The sequence below is a fragment of the Oncorhynchus masou genome, chromosome 28, assembly GCF_036934945.1.
Source record: "Oncorhynchus masou masou isolate Uvic2021 chromosome 28, UVic_Omas_1.1, whole genome shotgun sequence".
NCBI lineage: Eukaryota > Metazoa > Chordata > Actinopteri > Salmoniformes > Salmonidae > Oncorhynchus > Oncorhynchus masou.
In genome coordinates, this window is record NC_088239.1 from 6187010 (window position 1) to 6212423 (window position 25414).

A 25414-nucleotide genomic window follows, 5' to 3' on the forward strand; every position below is an offset into this window, starting at 1 on the left:
TTATACAATACCTTACTCTGATACCACAAACGTTATATAATACCTAACACTTTATACAATACCTTTCTCTGATACCTTATACTTTATATAATACCTAACACTTTATACAATACCTTACTCTGATACCTTACACAATACCTTACTCTGATACCACAAACTTTATATAATACCTAACACTTTATACAATACCTTACTCTGATACCACAAACGTTATATAATACCTAACACTTTATACAATACCTTTCTCTGATACCTTATACTTTATATAATACCTAACACTTTATACAATACCTTACTCTGATACCTTACACAATACCTTACTCTGATACCACAAACTTTATATAATACCTAACACTTTATACAATACCTTACTCTGATACCACAAACGTTATATAATACCAAACACTTTATACAATACCTTTCTCTGATACCTTATACTTTATATAATACCTAACACTTTATTCAATACCTTACTCTGATGCCTTACTCTGATGCCTTACTCTGATACCTTACTCGGATACCTTACTCTGAGACCTTACTCTGATACCTTACTCTGATGCCTTACTATGATACCTTACTCTGATGCCTTACTCTGATGCCTTACTCTGATGCCTTACTCTGATACCTTACTCTGAGACCTTACTCTGAGACCTTACTCTGATGCCTTACTCTGAGACCTTACTCTGATGCCTTACTCTGATGCCTTACTCTGATGCCTTACTCTGATGCCTTACTCTGATGCCTTACTCTGATGCCTTACTCTGATACCTTACTCTGATACCTTACTCTGATGCCTTACTCTGAGGCCTTACTCTGAGGCCTTACTCTGAGGCCTTACTCCGAGGCCTTACTCCGAGGCCTTACTCTGAGGCCTTACTCCGAGGCCTTACTCCGAGGCCTTACTCCGAGGCCTTACTCCGATGCCTTACTCGGATGCCTTACTCTGATGCCTTACTCCGATGCCTTACTCTGAGGCCTTACTCTGAGGCCTTACTCCGAGGCCTTACTCCGAGGCCTTACTCCGAGGCCTTACTCTGATGCCTTACTCGGATGCCTTACTCTGATGCCTTACTCCGATGCCTTACTCTGAGGCCTTACTCTGAGGCCTTACTCTGAGGCCTTACTCTGAGGCCTTACTCTGATGCCTTACTCTGATGCCTTACTCTGAGACCTTACTCTGAGACCTAATACTTTACCTTACTCTGATACCTTACTCTGATACCTTACTCTGATACCACAAACTTTATATAATACCTAACACTTTATACAATACCTTTCTCTGATACCTTATACTTTATATAATACCTAACACTTTATACAATACCTTACTCTGATGCCTTACTCTGAGACCTTACTCTGAGACCTTATACCTTACCTTACTCTGATACCTTACTCTGAGACCTTACTCTGAGACCTTACTCTGAGACCTTACTCTGAGACCTTATACCTTACCTTACTCTGATACCTTACTCTGATACCTTACTCTGATACCTTACTCTGATACCTTACTCTGAGACCTTACTCTGAGACCTTACTCTGAGACCTTACTCTGAGACCTTACTCTGATACCTTACTCTGAGGCCTTACTCTGAGACCTTACTCTGAGGCCTTACTCTGAGGCCTTACTCTGAGACCTTACTCTGATACCTTACTCTGAAACATTATACTTTAGCTTACTCTGAGACCTTACTCTGAGACCTTACTCTGAGACCTTACTCTGAGACCTTACTCTGAGACCTTACTCTGATACCTTACTCTGAAACATTATACTTTACCTTACTCTGAGACCTTACTCTGATAAGGTCTCAGAGTAAGGTAAAGTATAATGTTTCAGAGTAAGGTCTCAGAGTAAGGCCTCAGAGTAAGGTATCAGAGTAAGGTCTCAGAGTACAGTAAAGTATAATGTTTCAGAGGTCTCAAAGTAAGGTCTCAGAGTAAGGTCTCAGAGGTCTCAGAGTAAGGTCTCAGAGTAAGGTCTCAGAGTAAAGTAAAGTATAATGTTTCAGAGTAAGGTCTCAGAGTAAGGTCTCAGAGTAAGGTCTCAGAGTAAGGTCTCAGAGTACAGTAAAGTATAATGTTTCAGGTAAGGTCTCAAGGTTCTCAGAGTAAGGTCTCAGAGTAAAGTATAATGTTTCAGAGTAAGGTCTCAGAGTCTCAAAGGTCTCAATGGTCTCAGAGTAAGTAAAGTATAAGTCTCAGAGTCTCAAGTAAGGTCTCAGAGTAAGGTCTCAGAGTACAGTAAAGTATAAGTTTACTTTACTCTGAGACCTTACTCTGAGACCTTACTCTGAAACATTATACTTTACTGTACTCTGAGACCTTACTCTGAGACCTTAGTCTGAGACCTTACTCTGAAACATTATACTTTACCTTACTCTGAGACCTTACTCTGAAACATTATACTTTACTGTACTCTGAGACCTTACTCTGATACCTTACTCTGAGACCTAACTCTGAGACCTTACTCTGAAACATTATACTTTACTGTACTCTGAGACCTTACTCTGAGACCTTACTCTGAGACCTTAGTCTGAGACCTTACTCTGAAACATTATACTTTACCTTACTCTGAGACCTTACTCTGAAACATTATACTTTACTGTACTCTGAGACCTTACTCTGAGACCTTACTCTGAGACCTTAGTCTGAGACCTTACTCTGAAACATTATACTTTACCTTACTCTGAGACCTTACTCTGAAACATTATACTTTACTGTACTCTAAGACCTTACTCTGATACCTTACTCTGAGACCTTACTCTGAGACCTTACTCTGAGACCTTACTCTGAGACCTTACTCTGAAACATTATACTTTACCTTACTCTGAGACCTTACTCTGAGACCTTACTCTGAGACCTTATACTTTACTGTACTCTGAGACCTTACTCTGAGACCTTACTCTGAGACCTTACTCTGAGACCTTACTCTGAGACCTTACTCTGAAACATTATACTTTACCTTACTCTGAGACCTTACTCTGAAACATTATACTTTACTGTACTCTGAGACCTTACTCTGATACCTTACTCTGAGACCTAACTCTGAGACCTTACTCTGAAACATTATACTTTACTGTACTCTGAGACCTTACTCTGAGACCTTACTCTGAGACCTTAGTCTGAGACCTTACTCTGAAACATTATACTTTACCTTACTCTGAGACCTTACTCTGAAACATTATACTTTACTGTACTCTGAGACCTTACTCTGAGACCTTACTCTGAGACCTTAGTCTGAGACCTTACTCTGAAACATTATACTTTACTGTACTCTGAGACCTTACTCTGATACCTTACTCTGAGACCTTACTCTGAGACCTTACTCTGAGACCTTACTCTGAGACCTTACTCTGAGACCTTATACTTTACTGTACTCTGAGACCTTACTCTGAGACCTTACTCTGAGACCTTACTCTGAGACCTTACTCTGAAACATTATACTTTACCTTACTCTGAGACCTTACTCTGAGGCCTTACTCTGAGGCCTTACTCTGAGGCCTTACTCTGAGACCTTACTCTGAGGCCTTACTCTGAGGCCTTACTCTGAGTCCTTACTCTGAGGCCTTACTCTGAGGCCTTACTCTGAGACCTTACTCTGAGGCCTTACTCTGAGGCCTTACTCTGAGGCCTTACTCTGAGACCTTACTCTGAGGCCTTACTCTGAGACCTTACTCTGGGGCCTTACTCTGAGGCCTTACTCTGAGACCTTACTCTGAGACCTTACTCTGAGACCTTACTCTGAGACCTTACTCTGAGACCTTACTCTGAGGCCTTACTCTGAGGCCTTACTCTGAGGCCTAACTCTGAGGCCTTACTCTGAGGCCTTACTCTGAGGCCTTACTCTGATGCCTTATTCTGAGGCCTTATACTGTACCTTACTCTGAGACCTTATACTTTACATAATACACATTACACTGATACCTTTCACTTAACATAATACATCACACTTGTAATAATATCTTACTCTGAAATCTTACACTTAACATAATACATTACACTTGTAATAATATCTTACTCTGATACCTTACACTTTACATAATGCTTTACTATAATACTTTACATAAACTTTACATAACACATTACATTTTACATAATAACTTACTCTGATACCTTAAACTCTACATACAACATTACACTTCAAATAATACCTAACTCTCATACCTTTCACTTTACACAATACTTTATTCTGATGTCGTACACTTTACATAATTGTTACGAATAGTACCGATGTTGACTCCCCTTCTGGTTCGGGTGGTCCTCGGCGGTCATCGTCGCCGGTCTACGAGCTGCCATCGATCCTTTGTTCTGTGTTCGTTTGTTTTTGTCTTATTGGTTTCACCTGTTCCTTGTTTGGTTGTTAGGGTGGGGTTATTTAAGTTGGTTTAGCCCACTTCTGTTTGTGAAGGGCTTGTTCTACTGTATTGTGAGAGGTGTTAGTAGGTTGTGTTGGGGTTTTACGCTGTCCTAGTATTTTACCATAAGGGTCCTATTTGTTTATAGTTTTGCATGTGTTGGGTAAATACTATTTTGATCTTTTGATTTTGGACATTAAAGTGTGTTTTTTCCCGCATCCTTTGCTCTCTGCGCCTGACTTCACACACACTCACTCATTGAGCATTACAGAAGTCCGCACCATCAGAGATGGAGTCAGCAGGAGCAGCGACCACCCCTCTCCCCACCATGGAGAGAGTCCTTCATCACACGTCCATCCTCCATCGCATCGGATCAGCGATGGCTCAAATGATGGAGAGGATGGATCGTTGGGAGAGGAATGGTCTCCCTACTACCCCACCGACCCTCCCACCAGCAACTCTACCATCTCCCCCATCTGGATCCGGTTCCAGCGCTCTGCGCATTACGCCTCCGAGGGAGTACGATGGTGCAGCGACGGGGTGCCAGGGATTCCTGCTTCAACTAGACCTCTACCTGGCCACCGTTCGGCCGGCTCCCTCGGACAAGGAGAGCGTGAGTGTCCTCGTCTCTTGCCTTACGGGTAGAGCCCTGGAGTGGGCTAATGCTGTCTGGAACGGGCCCGACTCAGCGAAGGACAACCACTCTGATACCTTACACTTTAGATAACACCTTACACTGTATATACTACCTTATTCTGATACCTTGTACTTTAAATAATAGCTTACAGTTTAAATAATACCTTACTTTGATACCTTCCATATTACATAATACATTACTCTGAGGCAAACACACACAAACACACATGAACTAATTCCAAATGCTGAGAGTAAAAACAGTTTTCTTCGATTTCCCAGCACTATGTAAATCTATTTACATTCGTAAATGTTAATGCATATTGATATTCACACACCCGAACAAAGGCTTAAATAATCAGATTTGCTGTTCATATTTCTAAACAAATATTAAGAAATATGTACATGCCATTACTCTTATACCAGATCTGAAGAAGAAAATTGTATGACTCAATGTTCTCTATTGCAGGTACTTATTCACAAATGCAAGCTTATGGTAATGTATTACAGGCAAAGCACACAGGTGGTTGTATCGGTTATGTTGAATAGGATATGCGAGGCTGTTCATATATAGACGATTAGGACAGACTAATGGCAAATGGTGATGGTAATGCGCTCATACAGTCGCCCACTCTACCGTGCTGCAAATTTGGAATTCAGAGCTGTGTAAAATGGTTGATTTTGTGTTTATAATATTTATGACATATGGACTTACAGGTTGACCAGATTCACCATCCTCCCCTTTCTCTCCTGCAGAGCCGGCAGTTCCCTAGAGAGAGAAGAAACACACATGTACATGTGAGATGGGTCACCACGATCCCATTCCAAATGACCAATCCTGGTAGCAGTGGGAGTCACTGCACACATACAGTACACACTATACGCATGGAACGGCGTTACAGTCTGACTGACAGTGATGACATCTAATAATACTGGTATCTTTACAGCCAAATGAGTTGAATAATAATACATTAAGGCATGAATCAAAGACGTGATGCTCACAGCAACACCAGCTTCACCAGGTGGACCAGGATCTCCAGGGAAACCAACCGGACCCTGGAGAGACAGGAGAAAAAAAAAACAACATAAAAAGTGTATAGATATAATTTATTATATTACACAATATTACAAACAATATTAAACCTAAGTGGCCAAGGAACAATATATTGTTTGTGCCTAATGACTGTTGTAAATCTGATGGTGAGAGGTTTAGCTGCCCCCCCCCCCCCCTACCATATCAACTGTCAATGGCACTTTGTGTAAAACTTGGCTCCTACATTCTACAAACAGTACTGTCAGCAAAGCACTCGCCACAGTTCACTACTCTATTGAAATAGACAAGATGTCTTAAAAACATGTACGTGGTTCTATGACTGAGAGCTGATGTCTTATGGGAGTAGAGAGTGACTCTTACAGGATTTCCCTTGGGTCCATCATCTCCAGGGGGTCCTTTGGCGCCTGCGGGTCCGGAAGCTCCAGGTGGTCCTGACTCTCCTTTGTCTCCTCTCTCGCCTTCAGGTCCCTGTAGAGAACAACAAATGGCATCAATATTAATTTAGGTCCCTGTACAGAACAACAGATGGCATCAATACTCATTTAGGTCCCTGTAGAGAACAACAGATGGCATCAATACTCATTTAGGTCCCTGTAGAGAACAACAGATGACACCTAAATGAATATTAGTCCCTGTAGAGAACAACAGATGGCATCAATATTAATTTAGGTCCCTGTAGAGAACAACAAATGGCATCAATACTCATTTAGGTCCATGTAGAGAAGAACAAATAGCATCAATATTCATGTAGGTCTCTGTAGAGAACAACAAATAGCACCAATACTCATTTAGGTCCATGTAGAGAACAACAAATGGCATCAATATTAATTTAGGTCCCTGTAGAGAACAACAAATAGCATCAATACTCATTTAGGTCCCTGTAGAGAACAACAGATGGCATCAATACTCATTTAGGTCCCTGTAGAGAACAACAGATGGCATCAATACTCATTTAGGTCCCTGTAGAGAACAACAAATGGCATCAATATTAATTTAGGTCCCTGTAGAGAACAACAAATGGCATCAATACTCATTTAGGTCCATGTAGAGAAGAACAAATAGCATCAATATTCATTTAGGTCTCTGTAGAGAACAACAAATAGCATCAATACTCATTTAGGTCCCTGTAGAGAACAACAGATGGCATCAATACTCATTTAGGTCCATGTAGAGAACAACAAATGGCATCAATATTCCTTCAGGTCTCTATAGAGAACAACACATGGCATCAATATTCCTTCAGGTCCCTGTAGAGAACAACAGATGGCATCAATATTCATTTAGGTCCCTGTAGAGAACAACACATGGCATCAATATTCCTTCAGGTCTCTGTAGAGAACAACACATGGCATCAATATTCATTTAGGTCCCTATAGAGAACAACAGATGGAATCAATATTCATTTAGGTCCCTGTAGAGAACAACAGATGGCATCAATACTCATTTAGGTCCCTGTAGAGAACAACAAATGGCATCAATATTCCTTCAGGTCTCTGTAGAGAACAACACATGGCATCAATATTCATTTAGGTCCCTATAGAGAACAACAAATGGCATCAATATTCATTTAGGTCCCTGTAGAGAACAACAAATGGCATCAATACTCATTTAGGTCCCTGTAGAGAACAACAGATGGCATCAATATTCCATTCTGCCACATAAAATAGCCAGAAGCCACAGGGCTCTTCTCGCAGGTTGTACTTACGGAAATGGAAGCATTGCAAACCATAGGTCGGGATTATTTTTTTTTCCTTGAACAACACAGCAGCTTTTTGTTATGTTTTGTTATTTTTGTAAAAGAAAAAATGTACAATGAAGTTGGCACTTTGACAAGAATGTTTGTTTTCCCCAATTTCTTGGCGTGGTCCAGGGGAATTAATTCTTATGACGTGTGTCACGCCTTGGTCATTGTATTTTGTGTTTTCGTTATATATTTGTTCAGGCCAGGGTGTGACATGGGTTTATTGTGTTGTCGTATTGGGGTTTTTGTAGGCATTGGGATTGTGGTTGATTAAGGGTGTGTCTAGTTTAGGCTTGGCTGCCTGAGGAGGTTCTCAATCAGAGTCAGGCGATTCTTGTTGTCTCTGATGGGGAACCGTATTTAGGTAGCCTGGGTTTCACTTTGTATTTCGTGGGTGATTGTTCCTGTCTCTGTGTTAGTGTTCACCAGACAGGCTGTATAGGTTTTTCACGTTCCGTTTGTTATTTTTGAATTTCTAAGTTATTTCATGTATCATCATTTTGTTTCATTAAAAACACGAGTAACCACCACGCTGCATTTCGGTCCGACTCTCTTTCGACAAACGAAGAACGCCGTTACAACGTGAGTATCGACTCGGAGTATGATAATATTCAGGAATGATTTTGTTCATGGTTCTGGAATGTACTGAAGATTCAATTGGGACTGAGCTGCCTGAACTACACAGTTATAACCATGTTAAAAGGGACTGAGCTGCCTGAACTACACAGTTGTAACCATGTTAAAAGGGACTGAGCTGCCTGAACTACACAGTTAGAACCATGTTAAAAGGGACTGAGCTGCCTGAACTACACAGTTATAACCATGTTAAAAGGGACTGAGCTGCCTGAACTACACAGTTAGAACCATGCTAAAAGGGACTGAGCTGCCTGAACTACACAGTTATAACCATGTTAAAAGGGACTGAGCTGCCTGAACTACACAGTTATAACCATGTTAAAAGGGACTGAGCTGCCTGAACTACACAGTTATAACCATGTTAAAAGGGACTGAGCTGCCTGAACTACACAGTTATAACCATGCTAAAAGGGACTGAGCTGCCTGAACTACACAGTTGTAACCATGTTAAAAGGGACTGAGCTGCCTGAACTACACAGTTATAACCATGTTAAAAGGGACTGAGCTGCCTGAACTACACAGTTATAACCATGTTAAAAGGGACTGAGCTGCCTGAACTACACAGTTATAACCATGTTAAAAGGGACTGAGCTGCCTGAACTACACAGTTAGAACCATGTTAAAAGGGACTGAGCTGCCTGAACTACACAGTTAGAACCATGTTAAAAGGGACTGAGCTGCCTGAACTACACAGTTAGAACCATGTTAAAAGGGACTGAGCTGCCTGAAATACACAGTTGTAACCATGTTAAAAGGGACTGAGCTGCCTGAACTACACAGTTAGAACCATGTTAAAAGGGACTGAGCTGCCTGAACTACACAGTTATAATCATGTTAAAAGGGACTGAGCTGCCTGAACTACACAGTTGTAACCATGTTAAAAGGGACTGAGCTGCCTGAACTACACAGTTGAAACCATGTTAAAAGGGACTGAGCTGCTTGAACTACACAGTTGTAACCATGTTAAAAGGGACTGAGCTGCCTGAACTACACAGTTAGAACCATGTTAAAAGGGACTGAGCTGCCTGAACTACACAGTTAGAACCATGTTAAAAGGGACTGAGCTGCCTGAACTACACAGTTATAACCATGTTAAAAGGGACTGAGCTGCCTGAACTACACAGTTGTAACCATGTTAAAAGGGACTGAGCTGCTTGAACTACACAGTTGTAACCATGTTAAAAGGGACTGAGCTGCCTGAACTACACAGTTAGAACCATGTTAAAAGGGACTGAGCTGCCTGAACTACACAGTTAGAACCATGTTAAAAGGGACTGAGCTGCCTGAACTACACAGTTATAACCATGTTAAAATGGACTGAGCTGCCTGAACTACACAGTTATAACCATGCTAAAAGGGACTGAGCTGCCTGAACTACACAGTTATAACCATGTTAAAAGGGACTGAGCTGCCTGAACTACACAGTTAGAACCATGTTAAAAGGGACTGAGCTGCCTGAACTACACAGTTATAACCATGTTAAAAGGGACTGAGCTGCCTGAACTACACAGTTATAACCATGTTAAAAGGGACTGAGCTGCCTGAACTACACAGTTATAACCATGTTAAAAGGGACTGAGCTGCCTGAACTACACAGTTATAACCATGTTAAAAGGGACTGAGCTGCCTGAACTACACAGCCATAACCATGTTAAACCTTTTATGGCTGCTGTCCCTGTACAGGGATCAACATCAGGGGAAATTTCAAAGTGACAAGTAATAGTACTCGATAAAACTCAAACTTTCATTAAAACACACATGCAGGGTACTCAATTAAAGCTACACTCGTTGTGAATCTAGCCAACATGTCAGATTTTTAAAATGCTTTTTGGCGAAAGCATGAGAAGCTATTATCTGATAGCATGCAACCTCCCAAAATACACGAAGGGGACGTAAACAAAATAATTTGCGTAGCCGGCGCTACACAAAACGTAGAAATAAAATATAAAACATTCATTACCTTTGACGAGCTTCTTTGTTGGCACTCCTATATGTCCCATAAACATCACAATTTGGTCTTTTTTTTTCGATTAAATCAGTCCATGTATAACCAAAATGTCCATTTATGAAGACTGTCAGATCCAGGAAAAAACTCAGTTTCAAAACGCACGTAATTTTTTTAAATTAAAAAAGTTGTCTATAAACTTTGACAAAACACTTCAAACTACTTTTGTAATCAAACTTTAGGTATTAGTAAACGTTAATAATCGATCAAATTGATCACGGAGCGATCTGTATTCAATAGCAGCAAGTCAACAAATCATGGACAATTTTCTCCCCTCCATAACTTTCTCTTGTGTACTCGATGACAGGAAGTGCCTTCCTCATTTCACCAAGTATTAACTTCAACCCAATTCCCAACACTGGCGACATTGTGCGGAAGCTGTAGGAACTGTAAACTGGGCCGTATCTATTTTCTCTTGCCATAGACAATACAGAGACTGGCGGAGTTATATTTTTTGGTGTTTTTTGTGAACAGATTTCCTTGGGGTTTTGTCTGCTACAAACGTTCTGTTATAGTCACAGGCATGATTTAACCAGTTTTAGAAACTTCAGAGTGTTTTCTATCCACACATACTAATAATATGCATATACAATATTCCTGGCATGAGTAGAAGGATGTTGAAATTTTGCGCGATTTTTAACAAAAAGCTGAAAAAATTCACACGCTCTTTGAGGGACTGAGCTGTCTGAACTACACAGTTATAACCATGTTAAAAGGGACTGAGCTGCTTCAGTTAAACAGAATCTTGACTCAAACCAAAAAAAGTGGATCATATTACTCCAGCGCTAGCCACACTCCTGTTAAGGCTAGGGCTGATTTCAAGGTTTTACAGCTCACCTACAAAGCATTACATGGACTTGCTCCTACCGCTCCCTCCGTTTTGGTCCTGCTGTACATACCTACAGGTACGCTACGGTCACAAGACACAGGCCTCCTTATTGTCCCTAGAATTTCTAAGCAAACAGCTGGAGGAGAGCCTTCTCCTAAGGAGCTCCATTTTTATGTAATGGTCTGCCTCTCCATGTGAGAGATGTAAGTTTCCTCCCTTTAATTCTCTCTCTCCCTCCCCTCCTGGAGGACCTGAACTCTGGGACCATGTCTCAGGTCTACCTAGCCTGATGACATCTTGCTGTCCCCTGTCTACCTGGTCGTGCTGCTGCTCCAGTTTCAACTGTTCTGACTGCAGCTATGGAATCCTGACCTGTTCACTGGACCTGCTACCTTGTCCCGGACCTGCTGTTTTCATCTCTCTCTCTCTCTCTCTCTCTCTCTCTCTCTCTCTCTCTCTCTCTCTCTCTCTCTCTCTCTCTCTCTCTCTCTCTCTCTCTCTCTCTCTCTCTCTCTCTCTCTCTCTCTCTCTCTCTCTCTCTCTCTCTCTCTCTCTCTCTCTCTCTCTCTCTCTCTCTCTCTCTCTCTCTCTCTCTCTCTCTGAATGATCGTTTTGTTAGTTTATTTGTGTACAGTTTCTTTATTAAAGTAAAATGAATAACAACCACGCTGCATTTTGGTCCGCTCCTCCTTCTCCAGACGAAAGCCGTGACAGTACTGAGCTGCCTGAACTACACCGTCATAAACATGTTAAAAGGTAGACGATGTGTACTATATTTAGTCTGCTAAGAGCATCTGTTAACAGTTTGAAGTGACTCAGCTTGGCTGTTTTACCGTGGAACGTTGGCCAACAACACACTGAGAACCACGCTGTGACGCTGGCCCGTCAGTAGCAATACAGCACCAGCAATTACTACCACCTCACATCACTAACAGCACTTACCATGTCTCTGTGTTGTTATTCCGTTTATGTGAGGTCTTATGAAGTAGATTCGCTGTACATAATCATAGTTGTGGTAATAGGGGAATACACAAACACATGATGACTTGGATGATAGATTATTATAGTAACACGGTCGGGGACAAACAGACACTTACTCCAGTTCCGGACTCTCCAGGGGTTCCGGGGTTGCCAGTTTCACCGTTTTCACCCTGAAAATGAAAACGCACCATGTCAGAATCTCTACCGTGATCGACACCCTTATGAATACATTATCTACCAGATTACATGACCTTTATGAACACATTATCCTGTTGTAAACACAATCCTGTGACATAGTAATTACATTATCATGATACACTATTGATTACATTACCTCGATGCCCAGATGATTACATTGCCCTAATACCCAGATGCTTACATTACCCTAATGCCCTAATGATTACATTACCCCAATGCCCTAATGATTACATTACCCCAATGCCCCACATATTACATTACCCTGATACCCTAATAATTACATTACCCCGATACCCTAATGATTACATTACCCTGATGCCCTAATGATTACATTACCCCGATGCCCTAATGATTACATTACCCCGATGCCCTAATGATTACATTACCCCAATGCCATAATGATTACATTCCCCTGATACCCTAATGATTACATTACCCCGATGCCCTAATGATTACATCACTCCGATGCCCTACTGATTACATCACTCCGATGCCCTAATGATTACATCACTCCGATGCCCTAATGATTACATTCCCCTGATACCCTAATGATTACATTACCCCGATGCCCTAATGATTACATTACTCCGATGCCCTAATGATTACATCACTCCGATGCCCTAATGATTACATTACTCCGATGCCCTAATGATTACATTACTCCGATGCCCTAATGATTACATTACTCCGATGCCCTAATGATTACATTCCCCCGATACCCTAATGATTACATTACCCCGATGCCCTAATGATTACATTACCCCCGATGCCCTAATGATTACATTACCCCCGATGCCCTAATGATTACATTACTCCCGATGCCCTAATGATTACATCACTCCCGATGCCCTAATGATTACATTCCCCTGATACCCTAATGATTACATTACCCCGATGCCCTAATGATTACATTACTCCGATGCCCTAATGATTACATTCCCCTGATACCCTAATGATTACATTACCCTGATGCCCTAATGATTACATTACCCCTGATGACCTAATGATTACATTACCCCCGATGCCCTAATGATTACATTACCCCCGGTGCCCTAATGATTACATTACTCCCGATGCCCTAATGATTACATTACCCTGATGCCCTAATGATTACATTACCCCGATGCCCTAATGATTACATTACCCCGATGCCCTAATAATTACATTACCCCGATGCCCTAATGATTGCATTACCCCGATGCCCTAATGATTACATCACTCCGATGCCCTAATGATTACATTACCCTGATGCCCTAATGATTACATCACTCCGATGCCCCAATGATTACATCACTCCGATGCCCTAATGATTACATTACCCCGATGCCCTAATGATTACATTACCCCGATGCCCTAATGATTGCATTACCCCGATGCCCTAATGATTGCATTACCCCGATGCCCTAATGATTACATTACCCCGGTGCCCTAATGATTACATTCCCCTTATACCCTAATGATTGCATTACCCCGATGCCCTAATGATTACATTACCCCGATGCCCCAATGATTACATTCCCCTTATACCCTAATGATTGCATTACCCCAATGCCATAATGATTACATTACCCTAATGCCCTAATGATTACATTCCCCTGATACCCTAATGATTACATTGTCATGTTGTCAGAACATTCTTAGGACTTTAGAAAAATATGAGTAGTACTATATTTTTCTAGTGGATGTTGAGTGTCATTGTGTTGAGCTCCTGAGCACCATTAATATAGATGTGATAACAATAAGCCTAGTCAGAATGCTCTCTCAGAGCGATGGTAACCTTCCACGGATATTTTTCATATTCTGTTGCTTTAAGTATTGATGCTGTCAGATGGCATTAAAATGGAGGAGTGCTGTTGGAACTGTTGTAAAATCGGTATTAAAAGTGTCAGATCACTAACTCAGAACACAGGCTGCCATAGGAAATTCATTACTTCAGGATTGGTGGCTCGCCTGTGGGATGCTTGAGCTAACGTAGGTTCATGCGATTAACATGAGGTTGTAAGTAACAAGAACATTTCCCAGGACATAGACATGTCTGATATGGGCAGAAAGCTTCAATTCTTGTTCACCTAAATGCACTGTCCAATTTACAGTAGCTATTACAGTCAAAAAATACCATGCTATTGTTTGAGGAGAGGCACAGTTTTGAACATGACAAGTTATTAAAAAACAAATAAGCAACTTTTGGTCAGTCTTGATACAACATTTTGAACAGAAACACAATGGTTCATTGGATCAATTTAAAATGTTGTACATGCAATGATGCCATCTAGTGGCCAATATCTAAATTGCACCTGGGCCTGGCCCGGAATAATACATTATGGCCTTTCTCTTGTATTTCAAAGACTATGGTACAGAAACAAACATTATGGTTGTTTTTTTCTTTGTATTATCTTTTATCAGATCTCATGTGTTATATTCTCCTACGTTCCTTTCACATTTCCACAAACGTCAAAGTGTGTCCTTTCACATGATACCAAGAATATGCATATCCTTGCTTCAGGGCCTGAGCTACAGGCAGTTAGATTTGGATATGTCATTTTAGGTGAAAAAAAAAGGGTCCGATCCTGAAGCGTTTGGAGCCCTGGAGATCAGTGAACTGGGGAGAAGGGATGGGTTAGATGGAGGGATGTTGACTGGATGTCCATCCCAGAGATGGACTCCAGACTACAGTGGCCATCTTGTGATGGGCACACGCTCTCACCTGCTCACCCACGCCTCCCATAGCACCCACACCACCGGGAGGACCTTGTGCACCCTAACAGGAAACAGAGAAGAAGAGAGAGGAGTCAGCGTTCATTGCCTCAGTTATCATACCTGGCAGTTTAAGCAGGCAGAGGCATACTACAGTATTTCACATTGACATGCACATATGGTAATGTGACAATGAGTTATCAACATGTAGTCCTGTACGTACATAAGCTCCACTAGGACCCTGGGCACCTCTGGGACCAGGGGGACCGGGAGGACCCTGTAAAAGAGACAACAGGAACAGGAAGCAGGACAACAGGAAGTGAATATTTCACATTTCAATAGAAGATACAAATACATAGAAAACGATTTATTAGAAAAGAGATTTAAAAAAAAATTGTTGATGATTGTTTGCTCACCATCAGACCGACGTCGCCATTCTCCCCCTTCTCGCCTGGAGGTCCAGGAAGACCCTGAAGTCAGACGGAAACCAACAAGCACACTAAATTATTCTGGTTTAGCTTGAGGAAAACATGCAGGCATAACAAAAACAACTAAGCAAACAACCTCAAAGTGTAGTTTTAGCATTTTTAAAATGTAACTTTGCATTTGGTTTATGATGGTTCATTGGACAGTGACATTTTTGTGTTAGCTGTATTGTAGCTTTTAGTGCACCTCTTAGGTAAACGGTATAAAGTGAACACGCAGTTAGCGAAGCCCTTCGCTCTGTCAGATTCAACAGCAAAGGATTGCTAAAAACCAAACGCCATTCAGTGTCCTAATTAATCACCAATTAGACTTCATGGCCAATCCCTCATGTCTCTATTCGTATAGCCAAAGTTGTGACCCTCTGTCACAAAGAGACACGTGTGTCCATGTTGACAGAAACAAAATACAGTTGAGGAGAAGAGACTGAACCTCATACTGTATAACTGTGTGACCAATAATGAGTTCATGGAAAATGAAAGAAAGCAACAACGAGACAACATTGAATGTAACATTTTTTTTGTCTATGGTAAGATGGAGGTCATTCATTCCTACACAAGAACCCCATTGCTCATCTCCCTGCATGTTAACCCTGTGGTTGAGATGTCATATGTGCGTTTGATCCTTGACATTTCTACCGTAATTGCTATGATAAATCCTGATTTTGTCTCCTCCACTATTCAAAGGCAGTTGGTCTACATTGTCACTCCAAGGAGCAAGGGGGGAGCGAGGACATCCAAGATATCATTCCATCGCTATTAACTCTGTTACAACAAGCTATCTTCCTCAAATACCTATGCCCTAAGATAACCTATCTTCCTCAAATACCTATTCCCCAAGACAAGCTAATGTCCTCAAATACCTATGCCCCAAGACAAGCTATCTTCCTCAAATACCTACGCCCCAAGACAAGCTATCTTCTTCAAATACCTACACCCCAAGAGAAGCTATCTTCTTCAAATACCTACGCCCCAAGACAAGCTATCTTCCTCAAATACCTACACCCCAAGAGAAGCTATCTTCTTCAAATACCTACACCCCAAGACAAGCTATCTTCTTCAAATACCTACACCCCAAGAGAAGCTATCTTCCTCAAATACCTACTCCCCAAGACAAGCTATCTTCCTCAAATACCTACGCCCCAAGATAACCTATATTCCTCAAATACATGAGCCCCAAGGGAAGAAACTGAGGCTGACAGACTGTTTGTGTTTGTGAGTGTATGTGTTTAAGCATGTGTCTGTGTGTCTATGTGTGTCAATGTGTGTGCGTCTGTGTGTCCATCAGTGTGTGTGTGTGTGTCCATTAGCTTCTGTGTGTCTGTATGCTGATTTGTCCCCCTGGTGTGGAACACTCATCGGAGCGAAGGACTCGTCAGCCAGAGGTCATAAACACTCATTATGCACCACAGTGTGGAGGGAGGAGAGTGCGTTCAATGGTCTAGGAATGAATTAAATAGCAATGGAAGTGAATTACACCCAATTAAATGTCAATTGAATTGAATAGCTGAGAAGGTAACGTTTATTATACCTATCAGCAAGGAACACAGACTGAGGCCAACGTCTCTTTAACAGCCAGGCCCTGCGTATACATGTTTACACATACAGTTTAGGTGCAATGATTAAGAAACTACACTAGACAAACTAAACGATCACAGATAATACACACAAATACAACAGCAGATTATTACATGTACACACAGGTTATTCCCCTAACAGGTTATTCCCCTAACAGGTTATTCTACTAACAGGTTATTCCCCTAACAGGTTATTCCCCTAACAGGTTATTCCCCTAACAGGTTATTCCCCTAACAGGTTATTCCACTAACAGGTTATTCCCCTAACAGGTTATTCCCCTAACAGGTTATTCCCCTAACAGGTTATTCCCCTAACAGGTTATTCTACTAACAGGTTATTCTCCTAACAGGTTATTCCCCTAACATGTTATTCCCCTAACAGGTTATTCCACTAACAGGTTATTCCCCTAACAGGTTATTCCCCTAACAGGTTATTCCCCTAACAGGTTATTCCCCTAACAGGTTATTCCCCTAACAGGTTATTCCCCTAACAGATTATTCCCCTAACAGGTTATTCCCCTAACAGGTTATTCCCCTAACAGGTTATTCTCCTAACAGGTTATTCCCCTAACAGGTTATTCCCCTAACAGGTTATTCCCCTAACATGTTATTCTACTAACAGGTTATTCCCCTAACAGGTTATTCCCCTAACAGGTTATTCCCCTAACAGATTATTCCCCTAACAGGTTATTCCCCTAACAGGTTATTCCCCTAACAGGTTATTCACCTAACAGGTTATTCCCCTAACAGGTTATTCACCTAACAGGTTATTCCCCTAACAGGTTATTCTCCTAACAGGTTATTCCTCTAACAGGTTATTTCCCTAACAGGCTATTCCCCTAACAGGTTATTCCCCTAACAGGTTATTCCCCTAACAGGTTATTCCCCTAACAGGTTATTCCCCTAACAGGCTATTCCCCTAACAGGTTATTCCCCTAACAGGTTATTCCCCTAACAGGTTATTCCCCTAACATGTTATTCCCCTAACAGGTTATTCTCCTAACAGGTTATTCCCCTAACAGGTTATTCCCCTAACAGGTTATTCCCCTAACAGGTTATTCCCCTAACAGGTTATTCCCCTAACAGGTTATTCCCCTAACAGGTTATTCCCCTAACAGGTTATTCCCCTAACAGGTTATTCCCCTAACAGGTTATTCCCCTAACAGATTATTCTCCTAACAGGTTATTCCCCTAACAGATTATTCCCCTAACAGGTTATTCCCCTAACAGGTTGTTCCCCTAACAGGTTATTCCCCTAACAGGTTATTCCCCTAACAGGTTATTCCCCTAACAGGTTATTCTCCTAACAGCACAAGCATTTCCCGAAACAGTTACAAGCAATACAAAAATAAAAATGCTCCAATAAATATTTCAAATGGGCGACAGGGGGACAAGAGTGTCAAGTTTAAGTTTAGTCTGCAGGCTTTCCATAAGGAGGGAGTGTAACAGGAAAAGGCAGCCATACCCAACTCTGTGGAGATCGCATGGGCCTCAAGTGGAATCCATGCTTGAGACCTGGTTTTATGAATTATAATAATAATGTTGATGAGTGATGATAAATAAGAAGATAGCCGTTTACAAAGTTCGTCAACATGCATTTTAAAAGACAGTTTATCATCCAACCATATCCCTATGCATTTATATGCAGAGAACGGATTAATTCGAGAGCCACTGGTAAGTGTAAATGTATTTTCAACCAACTTTTTGAACCTATTAAAAATCATAAAATGTGTTTTCTTTGCATATAAAACAAGTTTCAGGAGTAAAAATACTCTTGAAATATCTTAAAATATGGTCTCCAGCTGCGATAATACTTGGTCAGCAGTTGAAGCAATAGAGTACATGACAGTGTCATCAGCATATAGATGAACTTGAGTACATGACAGTGTCATCAGCATATAGATGAACTTGACACTTCTTTCTTTGAGATCAGCTTAGTATTGCGGAAAGATTGTTGCTTCCATCAATGTAATTGTCTGCATCATTTCCAATCCCCCATATATTTATTGGGGTAAATAAAAAGTGAGTACACCCCTCACATTTTTGTAAATATTTGAGTATATCATTTCATGTGACAACACTGAAGAAATGACACTTTGCTACAATGTAAAGTAGTGAGTGTACAGCTTGTTTAATTAATAACAATGTAAATTTGCAGTCCCCTCAAAATAACTCAACACACAGCCATTAATGTGCGCCAGGGTAGCCTTGTGGTTAGAGCGTTGGACTAGTAACCGAAAGGTTGCAAGTTCAAATCCCCGAGCTGACAAGGTACAAATCTGTTGTTCTGCCCCTGAACAGGCAGTTAACCCACTGTTTCTAGGCCGTCATTGAAAATAAGAATTTGTTCTTAACTGACTTGCCTAGTAAAATAAAAAAATGTCTAAACCGCTGGCAACAAAAGTGAGTACACCCCTAAGTGAATGGGCCCAAAGTGTCAATATTTTGTGTGGTCACCATCATTTTCCAGCACTGCCTTAACCCTCTTGGGCATGGAGTTCACCAGAGCTTCACAGGTTGCCACTGGAGTCCTCTTCCACTCCTCCATGACGACATCACGGAGCTGGTGGATGTTAGAGACCTTGCACTCCTCCACCTTCCATTTGAGGATGCCCCACAGATGCTGAATAGGGTTTAGGTCTGGAGACATGCTTGGCCAGTCCATCACCTTTACCTTCAGCTTCTTTAGCAAGGCAGTGGTCTTCTTGGAGGTGTGTTTGGAGTCGTTATCATGTTGGAATACTGCCCTGCGGTCCAGTTTCCAAAGGGAGGGGATCATGCTCTGCTTCAGTATGTCACAGTACATGTTGGCATTCATGGTTCCCTCAATGAACTGTAGCTCCCCAGTGCCGGCAGCACTCATGCAACCCCAGACCATGACACTCCCACCACCATGCTTGACTGTAGGCAAGACACACTTGTCTTTGTACTCCTCACCTGGTTGCCGCCACACACGCTTGACACCATCTGAACCAAATAAGTTCATCTTGGTCTCATCAGACCACAGGACATGATTCCAGTAATCCATGTCTTTAGTCTGCTTGTCTTCAGCAAACTGTTTGCGGGCTATCTTGTGCATCATCGTTAGAAGAGGCTTCCCTCTGGGACGACAGCCATGCAGACCAATTTGATGCAGTGGACATTTTCACATAGGGGTGTACTCACTTTTGTGGCCAGCGGTTTAGACATTAATGGCTGTGTGTCGAGTTATTTTGAGGGGACAGCAAATTTACACTGTTATACAAGCTGTACACTCACTACTTTACATTGTAGCAAGTGTCATTTCTTCAGTGTTGTCACATGAAAAGATATACTCAAATATTTCTAACAATGTGAGGGGTGTACTCACTTTTGTGATATGCTATATATACATACATACATACATACATACATACATACATACATACATACATACATACATACATACATACATACATACATACATACATACATACATACATACATACACATACCTATATAGACATATATATAAATATTATATTTGTAACAGTGTTATTTCACAAAATTTCTGAACCTATATTTTACACTTTCTTTCATCCCTCATCACCGATATTGTTCATTTAGAGAGAAAACAGTAATGGACCAAGTGTAGAACCTTGTGGGACCCCTTTTACCAACTCCAATGGCTCTGACTGGATGCCGTGGACTCTAACAGCCTGGCCTCTTCCTTTAGATAGTCATGAAACCAACAACAGGCATCCAATCCCAGTCCTTTTGATGACAGTTTACCCAAAAGTTTTGCAATGTCTACAGTGTCAGGTTTCAGGTAAATCAGGTAAATCTATGAACAAGGTGGCACAGAACTTTCTATTATCTAGGGCATTAGTAATATAATTTACAACACGTACAGTGGCCATAGTGGTACTGTGTTTAGGTCTGAAGCCAGATTGATTGCTCGAAAGAGTATTGTTAACAGTTAAAAATGATTGTAGTTGCCTATTCAGCAGTGACTCTAGAAGTTTAGCCAAACAGGAGAGCTTAGAGATGGGCCAATAATTATCCAACTCACTACCATCACCTCCCTTGATGAGTGATGAAACATAAGCTGTTTTCCAAGCTTTAGGAATCTTTCCTACGACTAATGTTTGATTAAAGATATGCGTCACTGCACCAGCAATGATTGGTGCCGCACACTTGAGTAAATATGGATCCAGATTGTCAGCGCCTAACGATTTCTTAGACTCCATAGCAGATAGAGCAGATGAGACCTCATCTTCTGTGACTTGTTGGATCTTATAAATCTTATAAATCTTATAAACCGGCTTACTGTTTTCCACATCAGCTGAAGACCGAGGGGCTGAAACAATAGACGGGTCAGGATCATGTTGGCCATTTCTTCTTTCAAAAAGAAAACCAGCAGAAATAAAGTGCAGAAAGATGAGATTTCTCCTGGAGACTAGCGGGCATAGTCTATATACATCCATCAAGACAATGACCGCGGTTTAACGAACAGCTAATTAATTTTGCTCATAAAGACAATGCCTGTACAGTACAACACATTCCCTTACATTGATGAGTTACAAGCAAACTCAGGACAACACCGAACCATATCCTCTCTTTAGGAATCATATCTCTTTAGGAATCATATCTCTTTAGGAATCATCTCTTTAGGTATCATCTCTCTAGATATAATCTCTTTAGGTATCATCTCTCTAGGAACCATCTCTCTAGGTATCATCTCTCTAGGTATCATCTCTCTAGGTATCATCTCTCTAGGTATCATCTCTCTATGTATCATCTCTCGTTATCATCTCTTTAGGAATCATCTCTCTATGTATCATCTCTCTAGTTATCATCTCTCTAGGTATCATCTCTCGTTATCATCTCTATTGTTATCATCTCTTTAGGAATCATCTCTTTAGGAATCATCTCTCTAGGTATCATCTCTTTAGGAATCATCTCTCTATGTATCATCTTTCTAGGTATCATCTCTCTATGTATCATCTCTTTAGGAATCATCTCTCTATGTATCATATCTCTAGTTATCATCTCTCTAGGAATCATCTCTTTAGGAATCATCTCTTTAGGAATCATCTCTTTAGGTATCTCCTCTCTAGGCATCTTCTCTCTAGGTATCTTCTCTCTAGGTATCATCCCTTTAGGAGTCATCTCTTAAGGAATAATCTCTCTAGTTATCATCTATCTGTGTATCATCTCTCTAGTTATCTCGCTAGGAATCATCTCTTTGGGTATCATCTCTTTTTTAGGAATCATCTCTTTACGAATCATCTGTTTACGAATCATCTCTTTAGGAATCCTCTCTTTAGGAATCCTCTCTTTAGGTATCCTCTCTTTAGGTATCCTCTCTTTAGGTATCCTCTCTTTAGGTATCTTCTCTCAAGGTATCTTCTCTCTAGGAATCAACTCTTTAGGTATCTTCTCTTTAGATATTATCTCTCTATGTATCTTCTCTTTAGGTATAATCTCTTTAGAAATCATCTCTTTAGGAATCATCTCTTTAGGAATCATCTCTCTAGGAATCATCTCTCTAGGAATCATCTCTCTAGGAATCATCTCTTTAGGAATCATCTCTCTAGGAATCATCTCTTTAGGAATCATCTCTCTAGGAATCATCTCTCTAGGAATCATCTCTCTAGGAATCATCTCTCTAGGAATCATCTCTATGCTCTCAAGTTGCTGAAATCTATTGTGAAGAAACTTAACACTTAAAAACAGATCATTTACCTCTGGCATTTCACAACAAAAAAATATTTATATTTTGTCTTTAATGGCGGTATTTTAATATTGACGGATAAAACAGCCAGTGGCCAATGAATGGGAATATGGGTCGGCACAACATCAGAAGACAACACAGCACATGACAGACCCAGTTAAGTCTCACAGAGACAATGAAAACATCAAACTGTGGTGCTGTGCATGACTGCCAGTGGGCTCCATGGTTAAGCCTGTGTGTGTGCATACTGAATGTGTGCGTGTGCGCGCGCGTGTGTGTGTGCACGTGTGTGTGTGTGTGTGTGTACATATGTGTGACTGTGTGTGAAGAAGAAGGGGGGGGGGGGGGGTTACTTATTGCAAAGCGTGTGACTTTTCACATGCCATAAGCCAATACACTATAGAGGTGATGGCTAGGTGTGTGAGGGTTCATTTGGGGTCCCACCCACCTGCAGACCGATGGGACCAGGGGGCCCAGGGAAACCTCTGGATCCTTCGTCTCCCTTCTGTCCGAACATCCCCTGCTGACCCCTGGGACCGGGCTCTCCATCACCTCCCTGAGGACACGGTGACCATGGTAACACACTGATGGAGCTAATGGCAAAGCGGTATGACGTACAGCTGAGTGTCTTTCAATGGGGCTAAGGTGGGTCCAAGGCTGGACAGAGACAGAGGTACTCACTGCAGGTCCAGGAGCACCGATGAGACCCTGGAGACCAGCTGGACCGGGAGGACCCTGTTCCCCCTTGTCTGCTTTGCTTCCCTTCTGACCTGGCTCTCCAACCTCTCCCTGGGACACACAGGAAACACATCACAACACAGGACAAACACATTACACTCACATATCACACAGGACACACACACACATCACACAGGACAAACACATCACACAGGACACACACACCACACAGGACAAATACACACATATCACACAGGACACACACATCACACAGGACACACACACACACACATCACACAGGACACACACTAGAGGTCGACCGATTAATCGGAATGGCCGATTAATTTTGGTAATTTTGGACACCGATTTTAAAAATATATATATATATATATATTTTGACACCTTAATTTAACTAGGCAAGTAAGATAAGAACAAATTCTTATTTTCAATGACGGCCTAGGTACAGTGGGTTAACTGCCTGTTCAGGGGCAGAACGACAGATTTTTACCTTGTCAGCTCTGGGATTCGTTATTGCAACCTTCCGGTTACAAGTCCAACGCTCTAACCACTAGACTACTCTGCTGCCCCTCCACTCTAACCACTAGGCTACCCTACCACCCCTCCACTCTAACCACTAGGCTACCCTACCACCCCTCCACTCTAACCACTAGGCTACCCTGCTGCCCCTCCACTCTAACCACTAGGCTACGCTGCCGCCCCATCTGTATTTGAATGTTGCACTCCACGAGGAGCCTGCGTGGCAGGCTGACTACCTATTATGCGAGGGCAGCAAGAAGCCAAAGTAAGTTGCTAGCTAGCATTAAACTTATAAAAAATTATCTTCACATATTCACTAGTTAACTACACATGGTTGATGATATTACACGTTTATCTAGTGTGTCCTGCGTTGCATATCATCGATGCGGTGCCTGTTAATTTCTCATCGAATCACAGCCTACTTTGCCAAACGGGTGATGATTTAGCGCTGTCGTTGCACCAAAACATAACTATCAATGCCTGCATATTTAGTTAATATTGCCTGCTAACATGAATTTCTTATAATTAGGGAAATTGTGTCACTTCTCTTGCATTCTGTGCGACAGAGTCAGGGTACATGCAGCAGTTTGGGCCGCCTGGCTCGTTGCGAACTGTGTGAAGACCATTTATTCCTAACAAAGACTGTAATTAATTTGCCAGAATTGTACATTATTATGACATAACATTGAAGGTTGTACAATGTAACCTCAATATTGGGATGCCACCCATTAGATAAAATAAGGAATGGTTCCGTATTTCCCTGAAAGAAAACACGTTTTGTTTTTGAATTGAAAGCTTACGGATTCGACCATGTTAATGACCAAAGGCTCGTATTTCTGTGTGTTATTATGTTATAATTATGTTCTAAAAGCTGGAGACTTTTATATCCCTCACCAACTTCAAACATCTGCTATCTGAGCAGCTAACCGATCGCTGCAGCTGTACATAGTCCATCTGTAAATAGCCCACCCAATTTTACCTACCTCATCCCCATACTGTTTATATTTATTTACTTTTCTGCTCTTTTGCACACCAGTATCTCTACCATCTGATCATTTATCACTCCAGTGTTCTTCTGCAAAATTGTAATTATTCGCCTACCTCCTCATGCCTTTTGCACACAATGTATATAGACTCTTTTTTTTCATTCTACTGTGTTATTGACTTGTTTATTGTTTATTCCATGTGTAACTGTGTTGTCTGTTCACACTGCTATGCTTTATCTTGACCAGGTTGCAGTTGTAAATGAGAACTTGTACTCAACTAGCCTACCTGGTTAAATAAAGGTGTTCTCAACTAGCCTACCTGGTTAAATAAAGGTG

At 41.4% G+C, this 25414-nt stretch overlaps 1 protein-coding gene across 1 annotated transcript in view; it reads right to left on the reverse strand.

Annotated features, from left to right (window-relative positions):
* The window catches only part of LOC135517126 (collagen alpha-1(XI) chain-like), a 172505-nt gene that overhangs the window by 36301 nt on the left and 110790 nt on the right, over positions 1-25414 (reverse strand). Inside the window, 9 exon segments of the mRNA XM_064941154.1 lie at positions 5701-5754; positions 5988-6041; positions 6400-6507; positions 12348-12401; positions 15134-15187; positions 15347-15400; positions 15540-15593; positions 23326-23433; positions 23559-23666. Of these exon segments, the coding sequence (XP_064797226.1) occupies positions 5701-5754; positions 5988-6041; positions 6400-6507; positions 12348-12401; positions 15134-15187; positions 15347-15400; positions 15540-15593; positions 23326-23433; positions 23559-23666 (648 nt within the window).